The sequence below is a fragment of the Capra hircus genome, chromosome 27 (assembly GCF_001704415.2).
Source record: "Capra hircus breed San Clemente chromosome 27, ASM170441v1, whole genome shotgun sequence".
In the NCBI taxonomy this organism is placed as follows: domain Eukaryota; kingdom Metazoa; phylum Chordata; class Mammalia; order Artiodactyla; family Bovidae; genus Capra; species Capra hircus.
In genome coordinates, this window is record NC_030834.1 from 37,825,874 (window position 1) to 37,850,962 (window position 25,089).

General features: G+C 40.4%; 1 protein-coding gene across 4 annotated transcripts in view; it reads right to left on the reverse strand.

Moving 5' to 3' along the window:
- Positions 1-25,089, reverse strand: part of WDR17 (WD repeat domain 17) — a 64,502-nt gene that overhangs the window by 558 nt on the left and 38,855 nt on the right. For 2 of the 4 annotated variants that reach the window (XM_018042092.1, XM_018042090.1), the window contains 18 exons: positions 24,164-24,328; positions 22,293-22,495; positions 20,373-20,522; positions 20,155-20,285; positions 19,602-19,727; positions 17,975-18,130; positions 17,231-17,295; positions 14,374-14,506; positions 13,827-13,918; positions 12,477-12,576; positions 11,443-11,582; positions 8,394-8,414; positions 8,091-8,202; positions 5,385-5,526; positions 5,005-5,107; positions 4,084-4,185; positions 2,635-2,733; positions 2,138-2,321 (listed from right to left, as the gene is read on the reverse strand). In XM_018042092.1, coding sequence (XP_017897581.1) covers positions 2,138-2,321; positions 2,635-2,733; positions 4,084-4,185; positions 5,005-5,107; positions 5,385-5,526; positions 8,091-8,202; positions 8,394-8,414; positions 11,443-11,582; positions 12,477-12,576; positions 13,827-13,918; positions 14,374-14,506; positions 17,231-17,295; positions 17,975-18,130; positions 19,602-19,727; positions 20,155-20,285; positions 20,373-20,522; positions 22,293-22,495; positions 24,164-24,328 — 2,224 coding nt within the window. Of the gene's footprint in view, positions 1-2,137; positions 2,322-2,634; positions 2,734-4,083; positions 4,186-5,004; positions 5,305-5,384; positions 5,527-8,090; positions 8,203-8,393; positions 8,415-11,442; positions 11,583-12,476; positions 12,577-13,826; positions 13,919-14,373; positions 14,507-17,230; positions 17,296-17,974; positions 18,131-19,601; positions 19,728-20,154; positions 20,286-20,372; positions 20,523-22,292; positions 22,496-24,163; positions 24,329-25,089 lie in introns of those variants that run through there. The other 2 variants (XM_018042091.1, XM_018042093.1) reach the window with 2 other exon arrangements.

Sequence of the window (25,089 nt, forward strand, 5' to 3'; positions counted from 1 at the left end):
GATGTCTTTCAAAATGGAATTTGGCTTTATCATCTGAATTCTTTTAATTACAATAGTACTGTCAACGACAATAGATATTGTTAATCTATTAATTACTACAAAGTTAACATTTATAAAGGCATACATGCCTAATAATAGACTTCACCCTTTTCATCATATAGCCTACGTCAATACAGCTGGTTAAATTATTTAAACCAGAAACTCAACTTGCTCTCCAGAAGATGAAAAATACATTGCTATATACATGTGTATATATAATATAGAGTCATGTCAATTATGTGATTTATAAGCATATCTATAATTTAGTTACATCAGCTATTTTGTATATCAAGCGTAGTTCTGAAGAACTAAATCCCCAAAATCTTTCAATCTGTATCTCCCGGCTCCTAGAAGAAAAAGCATGATTTCAGAAACACAAAAATGGGATAAAAACTTAATTTCTTCATGATGTTCTAAAGTTATCAGGCTTTGGACCCTGATTTCAAATGATTAGGGGCTTCCCTGGCAGCTCAGATGGTAAAGAATCTGCCTGCAATGAGGGAGACCTCAGTTCAACCCCTTGGTGGGGAAGATCTCCTGGAAAAGGGGAATGGCAACCCACGCCAGGGTTCTTTGCCTGGTGAATTCCATGGACAGATGAGCCTGGCAGGCTACAGTCCATGGGGTTGCAAAGAGTCAGACATGACCGAGCCACTAACACTTGAAGTGATAAGAGCGTGTTGTTAGCAAATTATTTTCAGATATTCAAAAATCCATTTATATGCAGTAGACAGCTTCCTATTCACAGGTACTTGAAATTTCAGTTTTAACCAGGACACATTAATTTTCTGCAGGAACAAAAATATCCCAGGTGAGGAGAACTCCCCCTGAATTAGTCGTTTGGGCCTGAGTGTATGTCAGGTAATTAGTAGATCCTTTCTTAAGGTGGGTTTGGGTGCAGAGAGGTTAGACAGCCTGTGGAGTAGACTTATTGTCTCAGAAGGAGAAAAAGCTCTGAAGAGGAGGAAGAAACAGGAAGTCTGTCAAGTACTAGAAGTGGTACATGCAGGGCAGTTAGTGGCACTGAGGATACAGTCTAAAAGCTGCAAGATGGGTTTTGCTATTAATTATAAATGACTGAATTTACTGCTTTGGTTCTTAATCTCTGAACGTAAGTGGATAGTAAGCACATATCCTATTCTGTGGTTTGGAATATACTGGTGTGTTCTGAAGACTTAGTTTTCAGGGTCAAGTCAAGCTGCAGTTAAGATTTTTCATTGGTAGCAAGACATCTGACTAGTTATCCCCCCAAATACCTTTCTCCACTGATATAGCACATCGGTGTCAGAGATATAATTAGCTATGTTGCATCAGAGATATAAGAATCCACTTAGTGACACGTGATGATGCCTGGGGGATGGCATTCTTTTGGTCCCATCTGGTCTCCAGTAGCACTTCATGGGGATTCAGCTTTGTTTACTTCTTGGGGATACCTACAACTGCTCCTGGCTCTGAAATGATGAAAGCTTCTCTATTTTCTGGCGAGAATGGCACCCTTGGGCCACACGGGCAGGCCTGGCATTGTTCAGCATCGTTACTTTGTGCATGAGGGGCCATTCCTTGGGAATTAGCCATCCTTCATGATAGAGCCCTGTAATTTTTAATCACTGAGAAGTTCACTAAGTCAATGTAAGAATATGCATAATATGTAGATTTATTATACATCTATCAGTTTTTAATTGCTTTGTGTTTATAAAATACCAGTGGAGACTATTAAGTTACATTTAATCTACTGACAGAACAATCTGTAACTCTGTTGACTGTTGCTTTGTCTCCCTTATTTAATTTCCCTAAGGAAATTATCTCTATGTAGTTTAAAACATATGTTACTAAGTATACATGCCATTTGTTACTAAGTCTATCTGTTATATGAATTGCTTTTAGGATAAAAAGTACAATGACTATGTCTCCGGATTTATTTTAAGGAGAGAGAAACCACTTATATCAAATACAAAAGCTTATTAAGGGCAATATTTTCTCACTAGACCTCAGGTTTCTTTATACTTTTATTCAGATTATTTTAAGTTCTCATTTCAAAAAGTAATGAAAAAACAAAAATGATGGGCATGCATAATTTATGCTTGACATTAGGCTGTACCTGGATTTTCAATCCCGTAAGACAAGAGATGTGAATATCGGAATGACTGGGAAGATTCGACCCAGTCACATAATCTGGTCCAACAATTCCTCTGAGTGGCTCTTCCTTTAGTCTCTTCAGTAAAGTTGCATAAACCAGTCTTTGTGAATCAGAAGGGGGCGTATATGGAGAGTCTTCTGATGATCTGTATTTCCAACAGATATTCCATTTTTATTTTGGTAGAATCACAGGATTGTCAAGGTTCAGATTAAAAACAGTCCCCAATGATAATTTAGTCCTTTGTAAGTGATGGCAAGTTAACTTTAGACTTAATTTACAGTAAAAGGAAGGACTTGAAAAAGGCAGGAGAGTGTTATAAATGATTACTGAGTGTGTGCTAAACAACCCAAGATTCATTCTCCTGCCAAAATAATGAGACAACAATTTACAAGTCTGTCTACAATATTAAGCAATACATTCTGTATTCAATTTTTACATCAGATTTTATATTCACTCACGGGTTGACAATCTGGGTGCAAGCTCTCCACGCATCCAGCTCCTCAGAAAGGTGTTCAATTTTTAAAGGCACTGACACTTTCCGCCGTTTTAACAGCTGACTGAAACACGCCAGAAAGAAATTAACATCTGACATCCATGATGAAGACAGCAAAAAGGCAAATGAATTCTAAACAATGGCAATTTTAGATATACACTGTTGTTCACACATCTATGTATATATGTAAACACTTGTGTATGTGCGCACGTGTGTGGGTCTGCGTGTGTAACTCTCTGGTAAGTCAAACATATTCAATAAATGCTGGATGACAGGATGAGCAATGCTGAGTAACACTCAGAAATTCCCTTATATCTTAATATTGTTGAAAGTTGCTTTCCATTTATGGTTATGCTGCTGGCATAGATTTTTCCTCGAGTGCCCTGACATCAGAGATTCTTCCGACAGCTCCAGGCGCAGGCCCACAGTAACACAGCCCTCCACCTCGACGAGAGGGGTGAGTCAGGAAGGAGAGCGCTCTCTCAGAACCCTGTGCCCACAGGAAGGAAACTCAGAATAACTGCTTCACCACAGACTCTCAGCATCTTTAGGAGTCACCTGCTCTAGAGATGGTATTTTTGGGGACAAGGCACTGAGTTTTATTTTTGAGTATGACAAGTTTTATGCACGAGGGTTGAGTTCAGCAAGCTGTCCTGAAAACACAGGAGTCTGGCAGGTAGGTCATATCTGAATATAAAATATGAAATAGGGAATACCTGCCACTGACCAACCTCTTTACTTTGCATTTTTCTACTATGGAGATGAGCACGCTTGAAATAGTTTCTCATCTTCTTTTAAAAGTAGATTACACAGTCCTGGCCAGTGGTCTGCAGGCACACACCACGAAGGAAGACTTCCTTCCAGAATCAGAAGCTCCTGCCCGCTGTGGTCTCCATCTGGTCACCCTTACCTCCCCTTCCCACTTCAAATGCAGCCAGAGGGCAAGAAGCTAGCTGGTAACTCTGGGTCACTCAGGCAGGAGGAAGGAAGCCAAGGATGTCAGAGTTGAAAGAAGGGAAGAATCCAGATCCTTGATGGAATCTGCCCAGATGGTAAATAATCTGCCTGCAATGCAGGAGGATCCAGCTTTGATCCCTGGGTCAGGAAGGTCCCCTGGAGAAGGGAATGGCAACCCACTCCAGTGTTCTTGCCTGGAGAATCCCATGCACAGAGGAGCCTGACGGGCTACAATCCATGGGGTTGCAAAGAGCTGGACATAACTGAGTGACTAATACTTCCACTCACTGTTAATTTGTATCACTTACTGCTGCTTTAGGATGAAGCACATGCTTAGTAAATAAATGGACATGTGCAAAATTTATTTGTTGTCTCTACAATGCACTTTAGGTGCTAACCGTCTCAGGGAAAGGCACTCACTTCTCTAATGTCTTCATCAGAGAGAAACTGCTTTTACCTCGTGTACTCATACAGTGCTGGAACGATGCTGTGATACTGCCTTCTGATAGCCAGTAACGCACCAACGTACCCACATAATATCAGCAACTCATTTCGAGCTCTAGAAGAGAATATATTTATTTTAAAAAATTCTATAATCTGAGGTACAGAACATTGCTGTTATATAGTTATTGAACTTGTGTCTCATTAAAAATTTTCTAAATGTAAAGATGTTTCATTCATCAGTTAACTCCTATTCAGACATGTACCGAATAATACAAATTGTATTTTAAAATAAAAGTCTTTAAATAATCCTGAACTCTTGCCGCCTTGTTTTCCTCTCTCCCCTGTCGGTCCCTGCGACTCCTGCCAAAGTGCCACAGGCTGCTGCACCAGTTTTCCCATGTGGCATTGCAACAAAAACAGCCTAAAGCCTTGCTAAGAAATATACGCGGTTCTCGGGACTTTAGCTACAGGGGTAATAATGTCCTTAAATGATACCTGAATTCAAGGACAGAGTCTATTTTTCTACTTTCTAGCACTTTCACTTCTTTGCCCAACCTAGGATGCGTTCTGTACATGGATTTTTAAGAGCTTTGACCACTACACAGACCACTGGGGACATATGGTCCAAAATGACCTCAAAGCTCTGAAGTAGCCCTGTTTGAACCAGGTGTGTCTGTGTGTGTCTTTGTGTACAGACAGACAAACACAGACACACACAGACACACACACACATGGTATTAGGAAATGGGGCCAGTAAGATTTATCTTAGGTTTCAAAGTGACCTCTCTATTTTTACTTAAGGATAAAACAAAATGTAATTTTTCTACATGTGCACCTATCTATCCAAGAGATCTTATTTCTTCATCTGAACACAATACAGCCATTTGAAACATTGCATAAGTTTGGTTACATATTTTGCGGAAAAAGTACTCACTCAGTACATGTATGCAAGACCAGTTTTTCAGTACGAATATAACTCAACAGGTCAAGAACGGGGTAAATGGTGTCCAAAGTCCAATCTGAACTACTGATGTGTTCTGGCAAAATAAAACCAGAGTCTCTAAATAAAAGGATTAAAACTTGTTCATTCAAATTTTAACTTGTGTGATTGATTCTTTTCTGGTCAGTGCTATTCACCTCTTTATTTTCTAGATCCCAGTCAGGTCCTGCTACCAAACCATCAGCAATCTCTTTCTTTTTTAAATTCAGGATGGCTAGAACTTTATTTTTAAGCCTTTTTTAAAAAAATTAATACAAGTGAAAATACCAAATAAAAGAGTAGATTTTAAATTATACTACCAACTAAATACATACCTTTGATGAAGTCAATGCCAATAGGAAGGGCTTTTTCAGGTTCTTGACTTAGCAAGTAATACTTTATAGTTTCAAATATTTTGCCATCGGCATGGGCTGTCTCAGCTAACTGCATACATTCTCCTACTGTGGGTAGCTTGCACTAGAAAAGAATTGGTGACAATGCTACTAATATTTATAGGAATAAAAGCAATAGTAATAATATAAGTGCTAAATATTTCCAATATACCTGGTATGTTTCTCTAATTAAAGTTGCTGAAAATAGATGTAAATGAAATAATCTGTACTGGGAGCATACATTTATGTTATATCTTTCAGATCTAAAAACAATAAATAAATATGATATTATCTAATGAGTCAATACTTTTAAAAACATACAATAAAAAAGGTGAAAGAAAATTGTCCTGATTGTGATAACGGGATTAGTACCCACAAGTGTCATTTAGCAGAATGCTAAAATTAATTATTTTAGAACAAATATACTCACCAGTGTCAAAAATTACATTAAATGTAGAAAACACAATAGGTAATGCTTATGTGTCCTCTACATGGTAACTAACTTTCACTTGACCTTGAGACACAGCAACTTTATTTTGAATAGGAAGGCAAAAAAAGGACAAGCTCTTTATAGCTTTCTTTTTTAGCTTTGACATTCTGAAATGCCATGAAGTGGAGATTTGAGCCTATGAAATTATATTACTGTAAAATGAAAAGCAACGTTTTTTTCTAATAATTTTTCTGTTAAAACTGAGAATCTACTCCTCCTTCATGGAAGTTCTGCTTCCAAATCATGGGTGGGGATTAACTTAGCTTTTATGTAAACTTCTGAAATGCTCACGATTTTTGAAGCACAGGTGTTAAGAGTGTGTTGGTTTGCTCCTAAGCGAGGCTACGTAGCTTACTGCCCCGTCTCACTAATCTCTGCAAACACTGTGATGCAGCTTCTGCTGCAGAAACATCTGTGTCGGACGGAAGGGGATGTGGTTTGTCCACAAGGTCAACCGTCTCCTTTGAGACCTGTCACTCTTATCCTTCTCTTTGTTTAATATCCCCTCAAGTTACTAAGATTGTGTACTTATTAATGCGTTTATTCAATAGTTTCACATTTTTTGTTTAAAAAATATTGATTTATTTGTCTGTGCCAGGTCTCAGCTGTGGCCTGTGGGATCTAGTTCCCTGACCAGGGATCAAGCCCGGTCCTCCTGTATTGGGAGCACGGAGTCTTGGCCACTGGATCACCAGGGAAGTCCCAAATGGAATATTTTAGACCCCTCAACCTCTCAAAAAATGTACAAACTAAATTACAAGTGCTCGTGTGTACGCGACATTTCATCTAACGTTCCCCATCTGTATTCCCTGAAAGCCAGTTATTTGCTGAGCAACTACTCTATGACAGAAACTGCCTGGTTAGACAGAAAAATCGTTTCTTCACTTTGATACCTGCTCTGAGAGTAGAGGGAGCTAAAGAATGGTCCCCACTGAAATTTCATTCTGACACAGAATATGGTAAGAGCAGGTGGGTCATTCCTGTAATTCTTACCTATCTTAAAATTCTCAAAGCTATATAACTCAATATTTAAACATAATTTTTAGAGGAGTTGCTTGGTGGCCTAGTGGATTCCAGGCGTTTACTACTGTGGCCCTGGGTTCAATCCCTGGCTGGGGAACTGAGATCCCCCAAGCTGTGCGTTGTGGCTACACACACACACACACACACGGATTTTTAGTCTTGCAAAATTCTCCAAAGAGTTATTAATGAAGTCTGATCCAAGAGTCCAATCATACCATTTTGGAATGCATGATAAAAACAGCAGGTGAACACTGTTATAAAACTATGTACACGGATGATTTTCAAAATGAAAATCCCATGGTGTGTACATGGTTTAATAATCTGCTTTTTATTTTACTGTTCTACAGCCATCCACCAATAAAAACAAAACTTCATCATTTTTAAACAGATTAACAGCACTGACACATAGAAATGTACCATAATTAACACAATCTCCTTATTGCTGAATATTTTGATCACTTTTGTATGTAATCTTGATAGATTCCTGTATTCTGTAACGGAGACTTTATAAAAAGCACTTTAGAATAAGCATGCAAATTTCATTATACTTCAGTAATTCTTTTCAAGATCCTATTTTTTAAAAGCCAGCATGCATGTGTGCATGCTAAGTCGCTTCAGTTGTTTCCCACTCTCTGCGACTCTACGGACCGTACCCCGCCAGGCTTCTCTGTCCATGGGATTCTCTGGGCGTGGGCACCTTATGATGCAAAGGGCTTGCGATGGGCACAGTTACATGTGTTGACGCTCTCACTTCAACATTAACCAATTATGGCATGTTCCTTACCTTCTCTGAGTTCACTTTCTTTATAAATTAGGAACAGTATGCCCTGCTTTTCAGGGTTTTGTGAGACTTGAGTCAATAGCCCACAGATGTGAAAATTTAGAACAGCCCCCAAAATACAGTAGAAATTCAATCAATGTTTTTGTTATAATTTTTGTTGTCTTTATAAGAGGATCATGATAGGATCATGTTTGTTTCTCTGCAAGAATTTCTATTTGACCAAACCTAAAACTAATGAAATCACAGCACGACATCCCAAATGGGAACAACGAGTACGCGGAAGCCTGGTGGGGTGCCGTCTATGGGGTGGCACAGAGTCGGACACGACGGAAGCGACTTAGCAGCAGCAGCATACCTTCTCGTGGAGATCGCTTATCTCTTCAGTGCACCCGGGGCAGAAAGCACAGAGCTTTACCAACTGTAGTTCACTGTCAGGAGTCATGAGGAGAAGGTCAGCTGCCAAATCCCTATTCACATGACAAAAGGGGAAATGTCAAGGAGGAAAAAACTGAGAAACGTTTTAGAACTCTTTCAAAGGAAGGAGAATCTCCCGTGCCTTTCTATTTACATAAAGAGTACTGATTCCCTACTCAATTATGAAATTCCTGTAAATGTAGATTACAGAAACCCAAGGGCATGCAGGAAAACTAGGCAATACCTGTATCCGACGGATGGAAAGCTAAAAAGAAAATACATTTGAATGTCATGAATCTGTGATGAAAGCCAAGAAAAGGCGAACTTTTACCAATAAGCGTAAAAGCAAAAAAAAAAAGTGTTCTTGGTTTATAAAAGCATATTCTCTTAAGATAATGCAGCTATCTTAATTATTGTGTTTCAAATTTGTGGAGCTCTACTAATAGCCACGAGGATCATACACTTCACCTGGAGATAAGCCTGCTCCATGTATTTCAGCGTATGTACTTGATCCTGGTTTCTGGTACACATACCTATGGCTGCATAAAGGAAGGGCTCTTGAAGGGAGTTAAGAAGAAACAAGTTTGCTTTCTATTAAAAGCATCCTCTGTGGCTCAGCAGTAAAGACTGCCTGCAATGCAGGAGCCACAAGAGACGTGGGTTCAGTCCCTGGGTTGGGAAGATCCCCTGGAGGAGGGCATGGCAGCCCACTCCAGTATTCTTGTCTGGAGAATCCCATGGACAGAGGAACCTGGTGGGCTACAGGCCATGGGGTTGCAAAGAGTCAAACACAGCTGAACTAAGCATGCACACAACACAGGATGTATACTCAGTTCAAAGATCTTTAATCCTCTTCAAAATTTAATATCTATTTATTGTTTGCTCCTTTTTCAGGTTTTAGAAAGAAGTAATCACATTTTATTTGAATGAGATGCTGACTTCTAGCATACAGTCAGTCACCTTTGTGGTTAAGTTGTCTGAGTTAGACCTCACACTTCTGGTTGGGTTTGAGGCAGTAGGAAACTGGGTCCCCTGGAGTGCCGGTCAGTGTTAAGATACATTCACATCTGATGCTGGCTGATGGTGGGGCACCACTCAGTTCTTCGGGGGGAGGGAGCTCTTACATCACTGTGAGATACGGGTCAATTTTAGAGTAACTCTAAGATTATCGATTCACTCTGAAGCCCTCAGACCCAACAGGAAAGGAGACTGGGAAGCTCTGTTCTCTTTCTGACTTAGCTGTAGTCAGCTGAATGTCTGTGTTCCCCCAAAAGCCCTAAGTTGACGTCTAACCCTCAATGTGACGGTGTTAGGAGGTAGAGTCTTTGGGAGGGTGCAGTGCAGAGCCCCGAGGAAAGGGGTCAGCGCCCTGATAAAGGAGGCCACAGGGAGCTTCCTAACCTTTTTCTCCCTGTGAGCACAGCAAAAACAGCTAGTTAAGAACCAGGAAGCCTGCTCTTATCAGACACCAAATCTACCAGTTTATCTTGAACTTCTCTCTCTCCAGAACCGTGAATAATACATTTCTCTTGTTTATAGGCCACCCAGTCTGTGGTATTTTACACTAAGATAGTAGCTAAGAGTACAAACTATAAAGCCAATTTATGTAACTTTTAGTTTTGGCCATAAAATTTACTGAGACCAATGAGTCTCGGTAAAATTATGCTACTGTCGAGCATCCAGTGAATTGCATATGCAGGGACAGCAGTGTCCTTAGCTGTGGTCGTCACCATCATCGTCCTCTGTACTGTTCAGCAGTGGCGTCTGCATCATCTGCAATTCAGACTGGGGGTGTGTGTGCAGGCAGTGCGGAGAAGTGAAGTCCTGACGAGCAAGCTTATTTAAAATTTCTCAAGGTTCTAAGTATTTTGAGGAAAGAGAAGACAGCAGTCTAAAATCATCTTTATTCAACAAACCCCTGTGGAGGGACAGGACCGTCTCCATCATCCACGGTGAAGCACGGTCCGCCCTAGGGAGCAGGCTCTGAGACACAAGGAAGAACAGCTCTGAGCTCCAGCCTCCCCGGGTCTTTCCCAGGTTTAACTCTGAAGAGCAGAGCTCCCCAACCTCCGGGATCTAACGCCTGATGATCTGAGGTGGAGCTGGTGTAATAATAATAGAAATAAAGTGCATCATGAATGTAGTATGCGTCAATCATCCCCAAACCATCTCCCCACTTCCGGTGTGCGGAAAAATTGTCTTCCATGAAACTGGTCCCTGGTGCCAAAAGGTTGGAGACTGTTGTCTTAAAGCATCACCCAAATTGGTTCCAAGTGTACAGTCATACCATCTTTGTTATTACTCTCCGCTAGAAAAGAGACTTTATTTTCTAAACCTCTAACCAATACACAAGTACCAGCCAGAATGAGTGTAGCTATGCAGAGTTCACAACGCGGGAACGCGCGGTCCTGACAGCCTTAGAAAGCGCGTGCTCTGCTGTTTCGTGATGCTTTGCGTGCTTGAAGTAGCACAGATTAGAACTGGTTGCTTCAGAATAAGTGCCAGCAGATTCCATTATATGCTCACAGTAGTTCTTACTATTAACTCATGTTCACAGCACCCATTTCCTTTACAATCTTATCTTTTATTTACACTTGGGTCTCCTGCATTGTAGGCAGATGCTTTACCATCTGAGCCACAGGGAAGTCTTTTATTTACACAGGAGACATTTAAAAATGCAATATTATTAAATATCACATTTAAAAATATTGCATTTTTAAAATATCACATGCAACTTTTTAAAAAATGCATTTTATGACTATGAAACGAGTCTTTAACTTCAGAAATGCTCACCATGTACATATATATATATAATGGAATATTACTGAGACATAAAAAGGAGTGAAATCAGGTCATTTGTGATGATGTGGTTGGATCTAATCTGTCATACACAGTGAAGTAAGTTAGAAAGAGAAAAACTAACGTCACATATTTTAACACATATATATGGAATGTAGAAAAGTGATACAGATGAACCAAAGACAGAGAGGAAGGACCTGGGGACACGGCAGGGGAAGGAAAGCGTGGGACTCACTGAAAGAGCAGCACTGAGGCATACACCCACCACGCATGAGCAGACAGCAAGTGGGAGGCCGCTCTGTCACACAGGGAGCTCAGCTTGGGCTCTGTGACCACCTAGAGGGGTGGCGGGATGGGGCTGGGTGGGAGGGGGTCCAAGAGGGAGAGGACGTATGCGTACATGTAGCCGATTCACTTCCCTGCACAGCAGAAACTATTAATAACAGAATACTGTAGCGCAATCACACTCCCCATTAGAAAAGAAAAGCGCTCACCACGCTGGGGTCATCATGCACTTCCTCGCCAGTAACTCCAGGGCACAGTGGGTTGCGGGTGCTGCGGGCTCCCCCAGCACGGTGCCCACACACACAGCCAGCTCCAGCTCGTTTCCACGGATCAGGTACGCCATAGCCAGCTTGCTCAATGAGAAGACAACGCCTTCAGTTTCACAGATGATCGGCAGGATCATTACTCCCCGCCAAGCTCACAAAGTAGATCAAGCTGTATTAACCTAGAGCCGATTATTCTTATAAGATGGTGAGTGTAGTATTTCTATAATGTACTTGTCCCTTCTCCAGGGGATCTTCCCAACCCAGGGACTGAACCCAGGTCCCCCAAATTGCAGGCAGATTCTTTACCATCTGAGCCACAGGGTACTTAGGCAAGGGCAACTACAATTTTCAATTTTCAGGTGGGAAAGCTGATAAAGGGACATAGAGTAATTTTTATAATTTAAGAGTTTCGAACCTTTGCTCACATTTTTGGAATTAATTAACAATGGTCTGTCTGCAATAGCCTCAACATGTCCTTCAGTCCATCAGAAAAAGTAAATTCTTAAGAGTCTTCCTCAATCGTGTACAGTGATTATCAATTATCCCTTACGGTCAATCTATCTAAGGATACATGCAAAATAGAACCGATATCTTTACTTAATGGTTTTCCCATGACATTAGTGGATTGAATGAAAAATAATTTAAAAACATAACTTGTGAAGAACATACTAAAGTGTTTATAAAAATAACTGCTTTCGAAAGTCAGATATTCTGAATTCCGGGCAGTGATTTTTCCCTTCACCACATTAGTGCTTCTCATATATGATAAAAAGAGTAAGACTGTCACAAATATGTATCTTGTGATAAAAATTTAAAAATAGGTGAATAAAAGATTTCATAATCTGCAGAGTTAACCTGTGTTTACTGAGTATGGAATCGCTCAGGCTCAGAAAGCATATAAAACCAGATCTTACACAGAAAGTCACTGTATCTTTCCCCCTCAAACATCAAGACACACGAGCCACCTTGAAATGTACCTCAATATTGTCCACAGCCAGGTGGCAACAGGCGGCTAGAACTGCTCGGCCATCCTGAAAATACCATTCTGCCAGCTCTCTGCAGGCTTCCTGCAGGAGTCTAGGAAGAAGCATACATATTCAATGGAAACACAAGGACTCCATCATAAAAGTGAATGGATGCTCTTTTATAATAAGCTGATTAAGGGATCAAACAAGATTTAATTGTATATCCTTGGTTTAGGTATAGAGATTGATTTGGGGGTAAAAATCAGGAAAGCAGTCTTTCTTAGCAGATGAGCTGACGAACCACCTCCCTCTCCTAATTTTTCCTCTTTTCAGAAAAGCCTAATTTTAAGAATTTTCTATCCTACACTGAATAATTTATGCCTCAGCTGTAGGGGCAATTAACATGAAAAGCATTATAGGTTGAAGATTTATGTGGAGATGGGAATAGGGGTAGTGTATGTTGCTAACAGATCATTAAACGCCAAGTTTAGAAATGGCAGGGGATAGCAGCCAAGGACCAGGAAGGAATACGTCACTCTTAAAAAGCTTAACATTTTGTGGTCATTTTTCACTTGGTAAGTGTCCTAAAAGTTAAATATCCTATTTTCTGGATCAATAATAGGAGCAAAGAGGAGACACAAAGAAAGGCAGATTATTAGATTTGAAGATGGTCAAAAGGCTGGAGAATCCTAATTTCTATTCCTTTTAAAAACATTAAGTATTTTATTTATTTTTTTTTAGATTAAAAAAAAAAGCTTACTGGATTACAGTTGATTTATACTGCTGTGTAGTTTCTTCTGCATAGCAAAGCACACACATACACCCACTCTTCCTTAGATTCTTTTCCCGTATAGGTCATTACAGAGTACTGAGTAAAGTTCCCTTGCTACACAGTGGGTCCTTATCAGTTATGTTTTATATATGCTAGTGTGTATGTGTCAAGAGGCCCGGATGTTATTCTAGACGCCAACACCAGAGTGTGAATGATGTCAGGGAGATGCTATCCACACTGAGTCTATGGTGAAACATTCACAAATAGCATTTATTTTCACTGCCTCTCCTCCCCAGCAAGTTTGATCAGATTTTCAAGGATTTAGGTGCTTTATATGCAATTACTGTACTGAAATGCAGTTTGCTTTTCTGGAAGCTATGTTAAGATGTGTGCAGGTGGGGTCTACGTGCCTGACTTTTCCCTCTCATCCAGGGGCAGATGCTGCGATGAAACGCGATTGCAGTGAGAAACACAGTTGAGGACACAGGACAGCCAAGCGCTCTGTGTACAAGGAAGGATGACCTCAAAAGCCCCTAAAGGGAAACCAGCCACAAAAAGTATTGACTCCAAGCAAAGGATGAGTCGCTCACTCATTAAAGTCTTCCTTGTAGATATCATCAGAAAAAGAAGGTCCTTTGGGTGTCGAAACATGGAAGGTCTGCATATTTCCCTCACAAGCAGCCTGGAATTTAATGCAATCTTTGGTTAATCTTTGGCTGTTGATAATAGACCAACTGCAGAAAATTATTTTGAACAAAGTATATTCAAACCATGTTTGAAATTCATACTACAATTTGGAGATACCCTTAGAATTTGGAAAACAAGCAAACAAATAAGCCCATAAATTACACTGTATCAACACGAAGCATCAAGTCTACTTGAAAGAGTTGATCAAATGTACACAGTGTTCAGCAAAATAGACCAGACCAGAATTCAGACATGCTTCTGTTTAAAGACCTAAAAGAAACTCAGTGTGATCAGAGCAAAGGCAGGGTGATGGAAATGGCCAGGAAAGAAGGCCAGGATATGGGCAGAGGCCAAGGCACCTAAGACTTTATCAATCACGTGAACACGACCACCCCCTCCCAAACTTGCCCCCACAAAGCTGTGCAGCCCATGTAAATTACGTGTTTTTACCTGTGCAACAAGCAGAGCTTCTTTAAGCTGACCTCTTGACATAAAAAAATGGACTAATTTTTTCACATCACCGATGGCTATGCAGTATGGAATGACGTCATCCTTATCTTCCTGGATTAACTGATCAGCTCTCCTAATAAAGTAACAACAATGTTTTTTACGAAATACTAATTTCAAGGTTCTCAGCTGGACTCAGATTTTCTGAAATGCTGAAAATATCTAAAATTTGATCAGCATTCACAAAGACTTAGCTTTATAATCACATCATTATTGGAGGATAAAAGTTTTCTGAAACAATACTATAGGCACTTGTTTCTTCCATAAAACACTGCAGATTTTCCTACTTTAAAGGCACTGAACAGGTCTTAAATCAATATAGCTTATCTAGTAAAGTGAGGAATATATCTTTCTGAAAATAAGTTGTTACTTAGATATGTATGATGGGACATCTACTCTCAACTGGATTAATGTCTACTTTATTAAAGACAGATAATTTTAAATGTTTTCATGGCACCGTAATGAATGGACAAACTCTAAATGCAAGCAGGCTAAAATCATTAAAAAGGATAATTCAAGAACACAGATATTGATAGTAAAATGCTAAACACTGTTAGTGGCCAAAGCAGGGTAGTTCAAAGAAAAATAATGTTCCAGATATTTGGAGGGGAAGGGGACCTGAGTTTGGAGATTATGGAGGATATACACGTGTCTGTCTGTCTCTTTCTTTCTGTATCCATCACTGTCTGTCTGTTTCTCTTTTCCTGTTTTTGGTCCCACTTTCTCAACGACCACCCTCATTAGCCCCACTCTTAATGTTTAACCTTAGTTTTGTTGAAAACTAATCTGGCGTATTTAATCTATGCTGGCATTTGGATTCAACTACATTTCAATTGCCAACCTCTGGGCGGGTGCAGTAGACACTTTTCACATGGTCTGCCTTCCCTGGTGGCTCAGATGGTAAAGAATCTACCTACAATGCAGGAGACTTGGGTTCGATCCCAGAGTTGGCAAGATCCCCTGGAGAAGGAAACAGCAACCCACTCCAGTATTCCTGCCTGGAGAATTCCATGGACAGAGGAGCCTGGTGGGCTACAGCCACAGGTTTGCAGAGTCGGACATGACTAAGCAACTAAGAGATCACTGTTAACAGTCTCCAGTTCTAGGGTTTTTCCCAACAAGGCTTTCACCATCTGACTCTGACTTCCGTGTTACAACTGTTAAGAAACAACACTCTCTTCCTGGACATTTATAAGTTGGACTGAGAGACTGCCTTTCAATCTCTGCAAATGGTTGAATCCATAAAACGTAAACCTGGAAGCTGAAGCGTGATGATTTTTTGGCCACCATGTGAACTAAGGAGCAGAGAAAAAAATAGGCGGGTTGGAACAAAATTGTTCTGTGACATAAATATCCTCCGCTAACTTGACTTTATTAAGGTATCAGTGGGAGCAAGGACTTTACAATTGTTCAGTGAGGGTACATGAACTGAGAATCATTCAGGATTCTTAGAGCTTAGGATAAGGAGCCTGCAGTCTGAGGGCTGGAGCCAGCCTATTGCTTCACTTATTTGGGCAGAGTAGTTGCTGGAAACGGTCCCCTTTCCCTTGGTTAATGTGTTAATCCCCCTGGATTTCATGCTTAGTCTCTGATTGATTTTATTGGTACATGTGAGTCACAGCTGAATTTTTTCTAAACCATGAAACAAAAACCAAATGCTTCATTTTTAATGCCAGAAACAAGGTAATTACTCACTAAACAGTACTCGTCAGTAACTGGCACGTAGTGAGGACTAAATATTTGTGGAATGAATGAACAGCATAGAGAATAGTCTTATGTTATGGGTTGGAATGCGTCCCCCTCACCGCCACCAAAAGATCGGTGGAAGCCCTAACCCAGGTGCGTGCTTGAGTCTCTTCAGTCGTGTCCGATTCTTTGCAACCCTATGGACTGCAGCCGACCAGGCTCCTCTGTCCATGGCATTTCCCAGGCAAGAATACTGGAGTGGGTTGCCATGCCCTCCTCCAAGGGATCTTCCCGACCCAGGGATAGAATGTGTGTCTACTGCATTGCAGGCTGATTCTTTAAAGTGAATGTGACTTTATTTGGAAACTGGGTCTTCAGTTAATTCAGATAATAGTTAATTCAGATAGGGTTATACCAGATTAGGGCAAACTCTAAATCTGATATGACCGGTATCCTCGTTCAAAAGGGGGGAATGTGGACTCAGAGACACATGGGGGATAATGCGTGTGAAGATAAGGGGGCCGCCGAAGTGCCAAGGGCTGTAACCACCAGAAGCCAGGGGAGAAGAGTGGACCTGATTCCTTCTTGAAACCTCCAAGAGAAAGCAACCCTGCCGACAGCTTGATAGCGGATTTCTAGCCTTCAGAACCTCCAGAATCAGGAGAGAACACATTTCTGTGGTTTGAAACACTCTGCGGTCCTTTGTTATGGCAGCTCTAGTAAACCAATACACCTCAGAAAAAAATCTCATTTTCTGCATTCCATTCAAGGACATCCAGGTAACCTTGTTTAGTGGTAAAACATCTTTACCATCAGTACTACTTGACATCCATACATTTCAACTGCAATACATTAAGCAGTGAGCATGTCAACTGATCTGTCCTTTCCTCTATCAACATGGGGAAACCACTGTTCTTATCAGACGTCAGGTCAAATACAAAAATGCCAAAATGTCTTATAACTGATTCGTTTATTGTATCAGGAGATACAAAATTCAGTTATCATTCAAAGCAACAAAAAAGTCAAAAATCCCAAGGCTACTAGCATATGTACATGTTGTTTCCATTTTAACAAAACGTTAGATGTCCATCTGGGCACAGACAGTCCGCCTCACCTCTGCATCAGCTTCTTCCAGTATTTCACAGACACGCTTGGAGCAACTGACAAGGCTTTGTCCCACTAGAACGGGAGAAAAGCAGAAACAGACCCATTTGGAGTGTGTGGTCAAACTCTTAACAGACATTTATTTTAAATGAACTCAAATCTATAATGTAAGTTTTTAAGCGGAATACACTCAGGAAAGCCGCTCTCAGATGGCGGGACAGGAGCCATGCCTCTGCTTGGCTCTATTTCAGTCATCACCCACCTCTAGAAGGCAACCCACGTTCTCAATTTTAATAGGATGGATCCATCCTAACCTTTTTGGAGAACTCTGTTTTGCTAATTCTGTGCTCCCTGAAGATTGGGACGTGCCAGAGGAGCACTCTTCAGCAGCTGACCCTCAGAGAAGACGCTTCTCTCGGCCAGCGTGTCCATGGGATTTCCCCAGCAATACTGGACTGGGCTGCCATTTTTTTCTCCAGGGCTCGCTTAGAAAAGCACCCACGTTGGGCTCCATCCCTGGAGCTCCTGATGCTGTTGTCTGGGTGGGAAATGCATGTCTAACAACGCATCTACTGATAACAACGCTGACACTGCTCCCTGAGGTCTCACTGCAATAGCTCCTGCTCTGAGGCACAACCTTGACATCAGGTGAGCAGAGGACCAACCAGACCTGGAGCAAGACAAGCTTGAAACTGAGTATTTAACTAACAATACTGTGTTAAACTCTCTTGATTTTGCTTTAACAGCCAATTACCTCTCCAAGTTCAACCATCAGCTCACAGTATCTCTGAACCTGTCCCAGCCGCAAGTGTATCTGGGCAGCTTCCTTCAGTCTTTCCTCTTTGGTAGGGACACCAATACCACCACCAAACTTGGACATCTTCACTGTGGTGAGTTCTTGGGCTTCAGACTGGGTACAAAGAAAATGAAATTTCCTGAATTTTGCTACACAAGAGCTAGTGATAATTATAAAAGCATAATATGGAAACACACTATAAACATACAGAGCTGGAAATTAAATATTTTTTAAAAACCACTTCTTTTTATCTAAAAAGTATAATACTTCTTTAAATGTAATATTTTGTTATGGTAGAGAGTGGGGTTCAGACGTGGCTGGTGCTGGTGGGAAGAGGCTGAATCCAATTTTTCTTAAAACTCACCAGAAATCCAGAGGTCAAAAGGTAGTGAGTGATAAAATAGTATATGACTGGTGGGAAAAAAATATTAAAGGATTTTAATGAAAACCTAAAAATTACTGGCTCACTCTTGTTGGCTTCTATAGTGCCAAAGGTAACTGTTATAGTCATTAGGTGCTTGTAATCAAAGCAGAGACATTACTTTGCCAACAAAGGTCCATCTAATCAAGGCTATGGCTTTTCCCAGTAGTCATGTATGGACGTGAGAGCTGGACATAAAGAAAGCTGAGCGCTGAAGAACTGATGCTTTTGAACTGTGGTGTTGGAGAAGACTCGTGAGTCCCTTGGACTACAAGGAGATCCAACCAATCCATCCTAAAGGAGATCAGTCCTGGGTGTTCATTGGAAGGACTGATGTTGAAGCTGATACTCTAATACTTTGGCCACCTGATGGGAAGAGCTGACTCACTGGAAAAGACCCTGATGCTGGGAAACACTGAAGGTGGGAGGAGAAGGGGACGACAGAGGATGAGATGGCTGGATGGCATCACTGACTCAATGGACATGGGTTTGAGTAAACTCCGGGAGTTGGTGATGGACAGGGAGGCCTGGTGTGCTGCAGTCCATGGGGTCACAAACAGTCAGACATGACTGAGCAATCGAACTGAACTGACTGAATCAAAGAAGGACTTCTTTATGGAAATGACTGTTTGTTATACCATCAAATCCACACCCCTGGCACGATGCTCCCCATGGTCTAACAGTTAAGTCAACCAATGATACTTCAAATATAAAAGCTTTTTCTTCTTTCTCATCCCAGGACTGGTTTGCTATTGGCACTGCCTATCACTTCATGTACAAGGTGTACTGAAATCCATTAAAGGATAAGATATGATCATTTTAAACAAAACATATCCCAGAAGCCAGCCTAGCAGACCTCTGAGACAAAAATCACACACATGATCATCCGGTAATAGGGTAAAGGTAAAGCATTTCAAGGATCTTCCAAGTGACGTTTGAAGAATTTCATGAGATTCAATCTGTGGAAATCATGACTGCCTTAGTCTGTTACCAAATAATTCATACTATCATGATCAATTTTCACTGAAGATTTATCTCTTCAGTGTTCATTTATTTTAGCTTACCCAATCTAATTATATATATTAAAATAATTTTCATATTTTAATGACAAAAAGGCAAAAGTAATTTTTGTTTTAGCACAGCACAATAGCATATGCTACTTACCGTTCTGAATTTAATCAGATGCTTCAAGTGCATTATTCCTTTGCAGTAGTTCTGAGGAAGTAAGCTATCATCTTGCCCTTTTATCACTGCAACTAAGTTCCATAAATTGTCACTGCCACCTGGAGGCTAAAAAGTTGATACAGGACACCCAAAGACATAACATGAAGTAAAAACTTCAGAGCATTTTGCATCTTTAAAAATATAATGCAGGCATATAAAACCTGAGAAATTAACAAAACAATATTTTCCTTATTGTTGATTTTTTTTAAAGAAATTTGTGTTTCTATTTTTATTTGTGTTTTTGACCACACACCAAGCGGCATGCAGGGTCTTAGTTCCCTGAATAGGGAACGAAGCCAGACCCCTGTATTGGGACATGCCGTCTTAATCACTGGACCACCAGGGAGATTCCTACCTTACTTACAGTTTCTGGTTTCCATTTGCTTTCTCACACTGGGACAACACATGTAAACGTGAATTTCAGGACAAAAAGTCATCATGACTCTTTTCGGCTAAAGGGGAAATTTTCACATTTAATCCCTACAATACTTACAGATAAACATTCTGAAAACCATCGGAGTTTTTTCACACGAAGGTTTCCACTTAGTTTCTCTATCTCCTGTTTGATATCTCTTGACACTTTGCCACAGAGCAGAGGGGGCGCGCCCGGTTCTATGGCAGAATCTGGAGAAGGGACACAACCCAGTAAGGAAAGAGCGCTTATCAAACCATATCTAGAAAGAAGGTCTAATACGTGCAGAGTTTCAACACCTGTGTTCCCGATGATTTCTTCCCAGGATCTGTCTGCCAGAATATTTATTTGTAAAGGAGTGATTAATGGTGTTAATGACCAGAGTCTCACTGTAGAGTCCCGGGAGCACGAGGCCATTGTGAAGGGGCGGCGCGGGTGGCATGTTAAACCTGGTGGAAGAAAAAGCCATTTACTAAAGGAAGCGCTGACAAATTTTTATTTATATGTACCTCCTAAGTGTGAGAAGTGTTAGTCGCTCAGTTGTATCTGACTCTTTGTGACCCCATGGACAGCAGCCTGCCAGGCTCCCCTGTCCGTGGAATCCTTCAGGCAAGAAGACTGGAGTGCGTTAGTTAGGGTTAGCTTCCTTCAACTATCATTTTGCATTCGTAATTCAACTACTTAACCCCATCCATGTTTGGGTGCTACAAATGAGAGCAAAGTAATGTGCAAAAGATAAGAAATTTGAGTTTCCATTCCCAACTCATTTATACTACAAAACTTTGTACTATATTAAAGAATAAAACACTGCCCTGAATATCTAAGAATACAGGTAAAGGAATGGCTCAGTTCAGTTCAGTCGCTCAGTCGTGTCTGACTCTGCAACCCCATGAGTCGCAGCACGCCAGGCCTCCCTGTCCATCACCAACTCCCGGAGTTCACTCAGACTCATGTCCATCGAGTCCGTGATACCATCCAGCCATCTCATGCTCTGTCATCCCCTTCTCCTCCTGCCACCAATCCCTCCCAGCATCACAGTCTTTTCCAATGAGTCAACTCTTCGCATGAGGTGGCCAAAGTACTGGAATTTCAGCTTTAGCATCAGTCCTTCCAAAGAAATCCCAGAGCTCATCTCCTTTAGGACGGACTGGTTGGATCTCCGTGCAGTCCAAGGGACTCTCAAGAGTCTTCTCCAACACCACAGTTCAAATGCATCAATTCTTCGGCACTGAGCTTTCTTCACAGTCCAACTCTCACATCCATATATGACTACTGGAAAAACGATAGCCTTGACTAGATGGACCTTTGTTGGCACGAGGCTAAGTAATGTCTCTGCTTTTGAATGTTATCTAGGTTGGTCATAACTTTCCTTCCAAGGAGTAAGCGTCTTTTAATTTCATGGCTGCAGTCACCATCTGCAGTGATTTGGAGCCCAGAAAAATAAAGTCTGACACTGTTTCCACCCTTTCCCTGTCTATTTCCCATGAAGTGATGGGACCGGATGCCATGATCTTCGTTTCCTGAATGTTGAGCTTTAAGCCAACTTTTTCACTCTCCGCTTTCACTTTCATCAAGAGGCTTTTCAGTTCCTCTTCACTTTCTGCCATAAGGGTGGTGTTATCTGCATATCTGAGTTTATTGATATTTCTCCCGGCAATCTTGATTCTAGCTTGTGCTTCTTCCAGCCCAGCGTTTCTCATGATGTACTCTGCGTGTAAGTTAAATAAGCAGGGTGACCAGACCACCTGACCTGCCTCTAGAGAAACCTATATGCAGGTCAGGAAGCAACAGTTAGAACTGGACATGCCACAACAGACTGGTTCCAAATAGGAAAAGGAGTACGTCAAGGAATGGCTAGGTAAGTCATAACTAATTTCCTGTTGTACAACTTACTGTTGGGGTGATGGAAAGTGAGAAAAACCCAAGCCTCACAGGTGAATATGTGCAAGGGTGTGTGTGGGGGGGTGTGTGCTTCTCTGCAGAGACAGAGACACCACAGTGCTAACAACAGCTATCTTCTAATCTTTTCTGGGAGTGTTTTCTATTTTCTTCTGGGTATTCTGCTATTGAAATAGTAAACTTCTTGAATGCATATTTTCCAATAAGGTAAGTCTTATTTCAAAATGAAACACTGTTAAGATTTCTTCAAAAATACTGTATTCCTCAGAAACTGAATCATTAATACAGCAAAGTTTAGAAGTACATGAAAAACACTTTACCATATACATCTGCACCGTGATCACACACAGTATCCAAACATATTCCTTCTCGTGTGTCCCACACTTTTATAGTATAGTCCCAGCTGCCAGATATTAGCAGGTATGGGATCTCAGTATTCCACATCAGTCCCCTCACGGGTGCCGTGTGTCCACTAAGAATATTTATGCACGCATCTTGAGTGTAATCCCAGATTCGAACAGAACTGAAAACAGAATATTATACATAAATACCATTCAACTTGTAATTTATCTAAAGGGTCAATATATTTTTAATAGAGCACATATTGTTAGTGATTATTTCTTAGCATACTGAAAAAGCAGTTTATGTTTCAAGATATGCTCATTCTCCACAGCAGAAAGAATGAATAATAAGTTGGGTTACAGCCAGGCTATTACAATATTTCTTCTTTACTTCTGCTGGTCATTTGCTACTGATACTACATATATGATTTCACAATTTATGTTTGGAAAAATTGCTTTCTTAAATTATCCAGAGCAGATAAAGCTGAAGAAAAAATATGACTAACAACAATGTATACAATCATTTAAATGCACTCAGACTATTTGTATCATGAAAATATAGCATATATGATGATGGATATTATTTGAAAAATCAATTCCTATCTATGCTTCTTAAAAAAGACTTTATTGGAGGATAATGACCTTACAATGCTGTGTTAGTTTCTGCTGTACCACAAAGTGAACCAGCTATATGTATATACACCCTCCCTCTTTGGCCTCCCAGGCCCCCATCCCACCCCTCTAGGTCACTACAGAGCTCTATGCTTTTATCAACACAGTAAACAGTTCATGTTCATGTCAGTAAAATAAGCTTCTTAGCCTGTGGAATCACTCTCAGATCAAGTACAAAATTTAAATACAAATGGATTCATACTATTACTGGAGTTTAGTGAGTGTAGAATACAAATACTATTAAAGTAAAATTTTAACTCAAAATCAATTTAAGACCTCCAGGTGCCAACTCTGGTTGGATAACTCATAATCATCTTTTAGTTACAGATTTATATCAACCTGAAAATATCAAAATATCAATACTCCAAAGGTTATATTACAGCATTAGAAGATTTTTTTATTTAAGGCATATATCTCTTTCCACTTTATATTAAAAAAAAACTTTTCTTCTCTTTTATACTAGGACAGGATAATGTGGCTACTATTACAACTTTTACTAGTACAAAGTAAGACTTTTCTTACCTAAATTTATCTCCTATTCAAAGAGCCCAAACTATGCAAATACATCTGGATATAAAATACAGACAAGATTTCAGAAACTTTCACAAACCCAGATAAAAATGTTAAATCATTCTCATTTCTAAAATATCTTCTCTTCACGCTAACACATATTATCATCTCTTATTTCATTCTTAATGAAAACAGAGTACACCTGTTTTCCATATTAGATATGAGAACATTATTAAAAATAAACTCTTCTCTATATTTTACAAAGATTTACTGTTTCAGACGTTTTCCCCAACAGACCCTTCTACAATTTTCGTTTCTGTTAACTCTGTTCTTAGCAAGACAGAAACAAGTATCTACAGCAAGCACAGTAACCTCTTCCGGGGATTTTCCCAACCCAGGAATGACCCCAGGTCTCTAGCACTGCAGAAGATTCTTTACCGTCTGAGCCATCAGGGAAGCCCAAATAAGGACACAGAAAGCATGAATATGACATTAAGTAAGGAAAAAATTTTACATGTGTGCAGTTAGATACTTGTTAACTGTCTACTTATTAAGTACATGTTTAGAATAGTTCCACATACAAGTTGGATAATATAAATAAGCACATTTCTAGAAAATTGCAAGCTTATGAGTTTCAGGACTAGAAACAAGAATCCAAAAGTACGTACCCGTCATCAGAGCCGCTGCAGAGAGTCCCCTCCCTCAGAGGCGACCATCGCACATGGAACACTTTCTCCGTGTGCCCGCTGAACACCTTCAGTGGCTGATCCGAGCTGGTGGCCACATAATAGACACGGACATTTTTGTCTTCACAGCCCGTGGCTATCATGTCTCTGAAACATCAGTAATGGCCCATTAAAAAAATGAAAGGGTTGATAATACCTGGTACTGACAGTTTTTAAATGTACACTGTACTAATTTCTAAAACCAGAATGCTCCGCTCCCTTCATGAAGTTACACTACAAACTGATTTAAGCAAAAACATCATTTATAGAAACTGCTCTACTGCAGTTAGTTTCTCAAGCTTCCCTTTTAATCAGGTAAATTCTTTATTTTCCTCAGATGAGAGATAATGGTATATTTACTTCTCTCTGTTTGTTTTTTCAAGATGCCCGGATTCATAACTTCAATATTTCTCAGACCTTTATATTTTGCAACTATTGAAAAGGGTCCCAAATGGTCATTGATTGAAATTTGCTGAATTGCTGGTAGGCAAGTTATGAATTACTACCTGCCCTGATTGCTAGTAGATTTTTTTTGTGGTGCTGGTAGAAATAGCAATGTTTCCCCCATAAGTGTACTAGAAAACTCCCCAAAGACAGGGTTGACTCATCTGATAGCCAGTCACAGTCCTGGTTTTCCAATTCTCTTTGGTGGTTTCCCCAACTTGAGATGCTTAACTGTTTGATCCAGAAGAATCCTTTGGAAATATATGTGGGTATGTTCTTTAAATGATCATTGCTCATTATTCTTAAGAGAGTGAGACAAGCTAAGCAACTAGCTAGACCCTAGTGGTCATGCCTGAAGTACCAGCGGAATTCCTGTGAAATCATGAGCCAGACACGACAGTCTCTCCAAGGAACATTAACAGTCA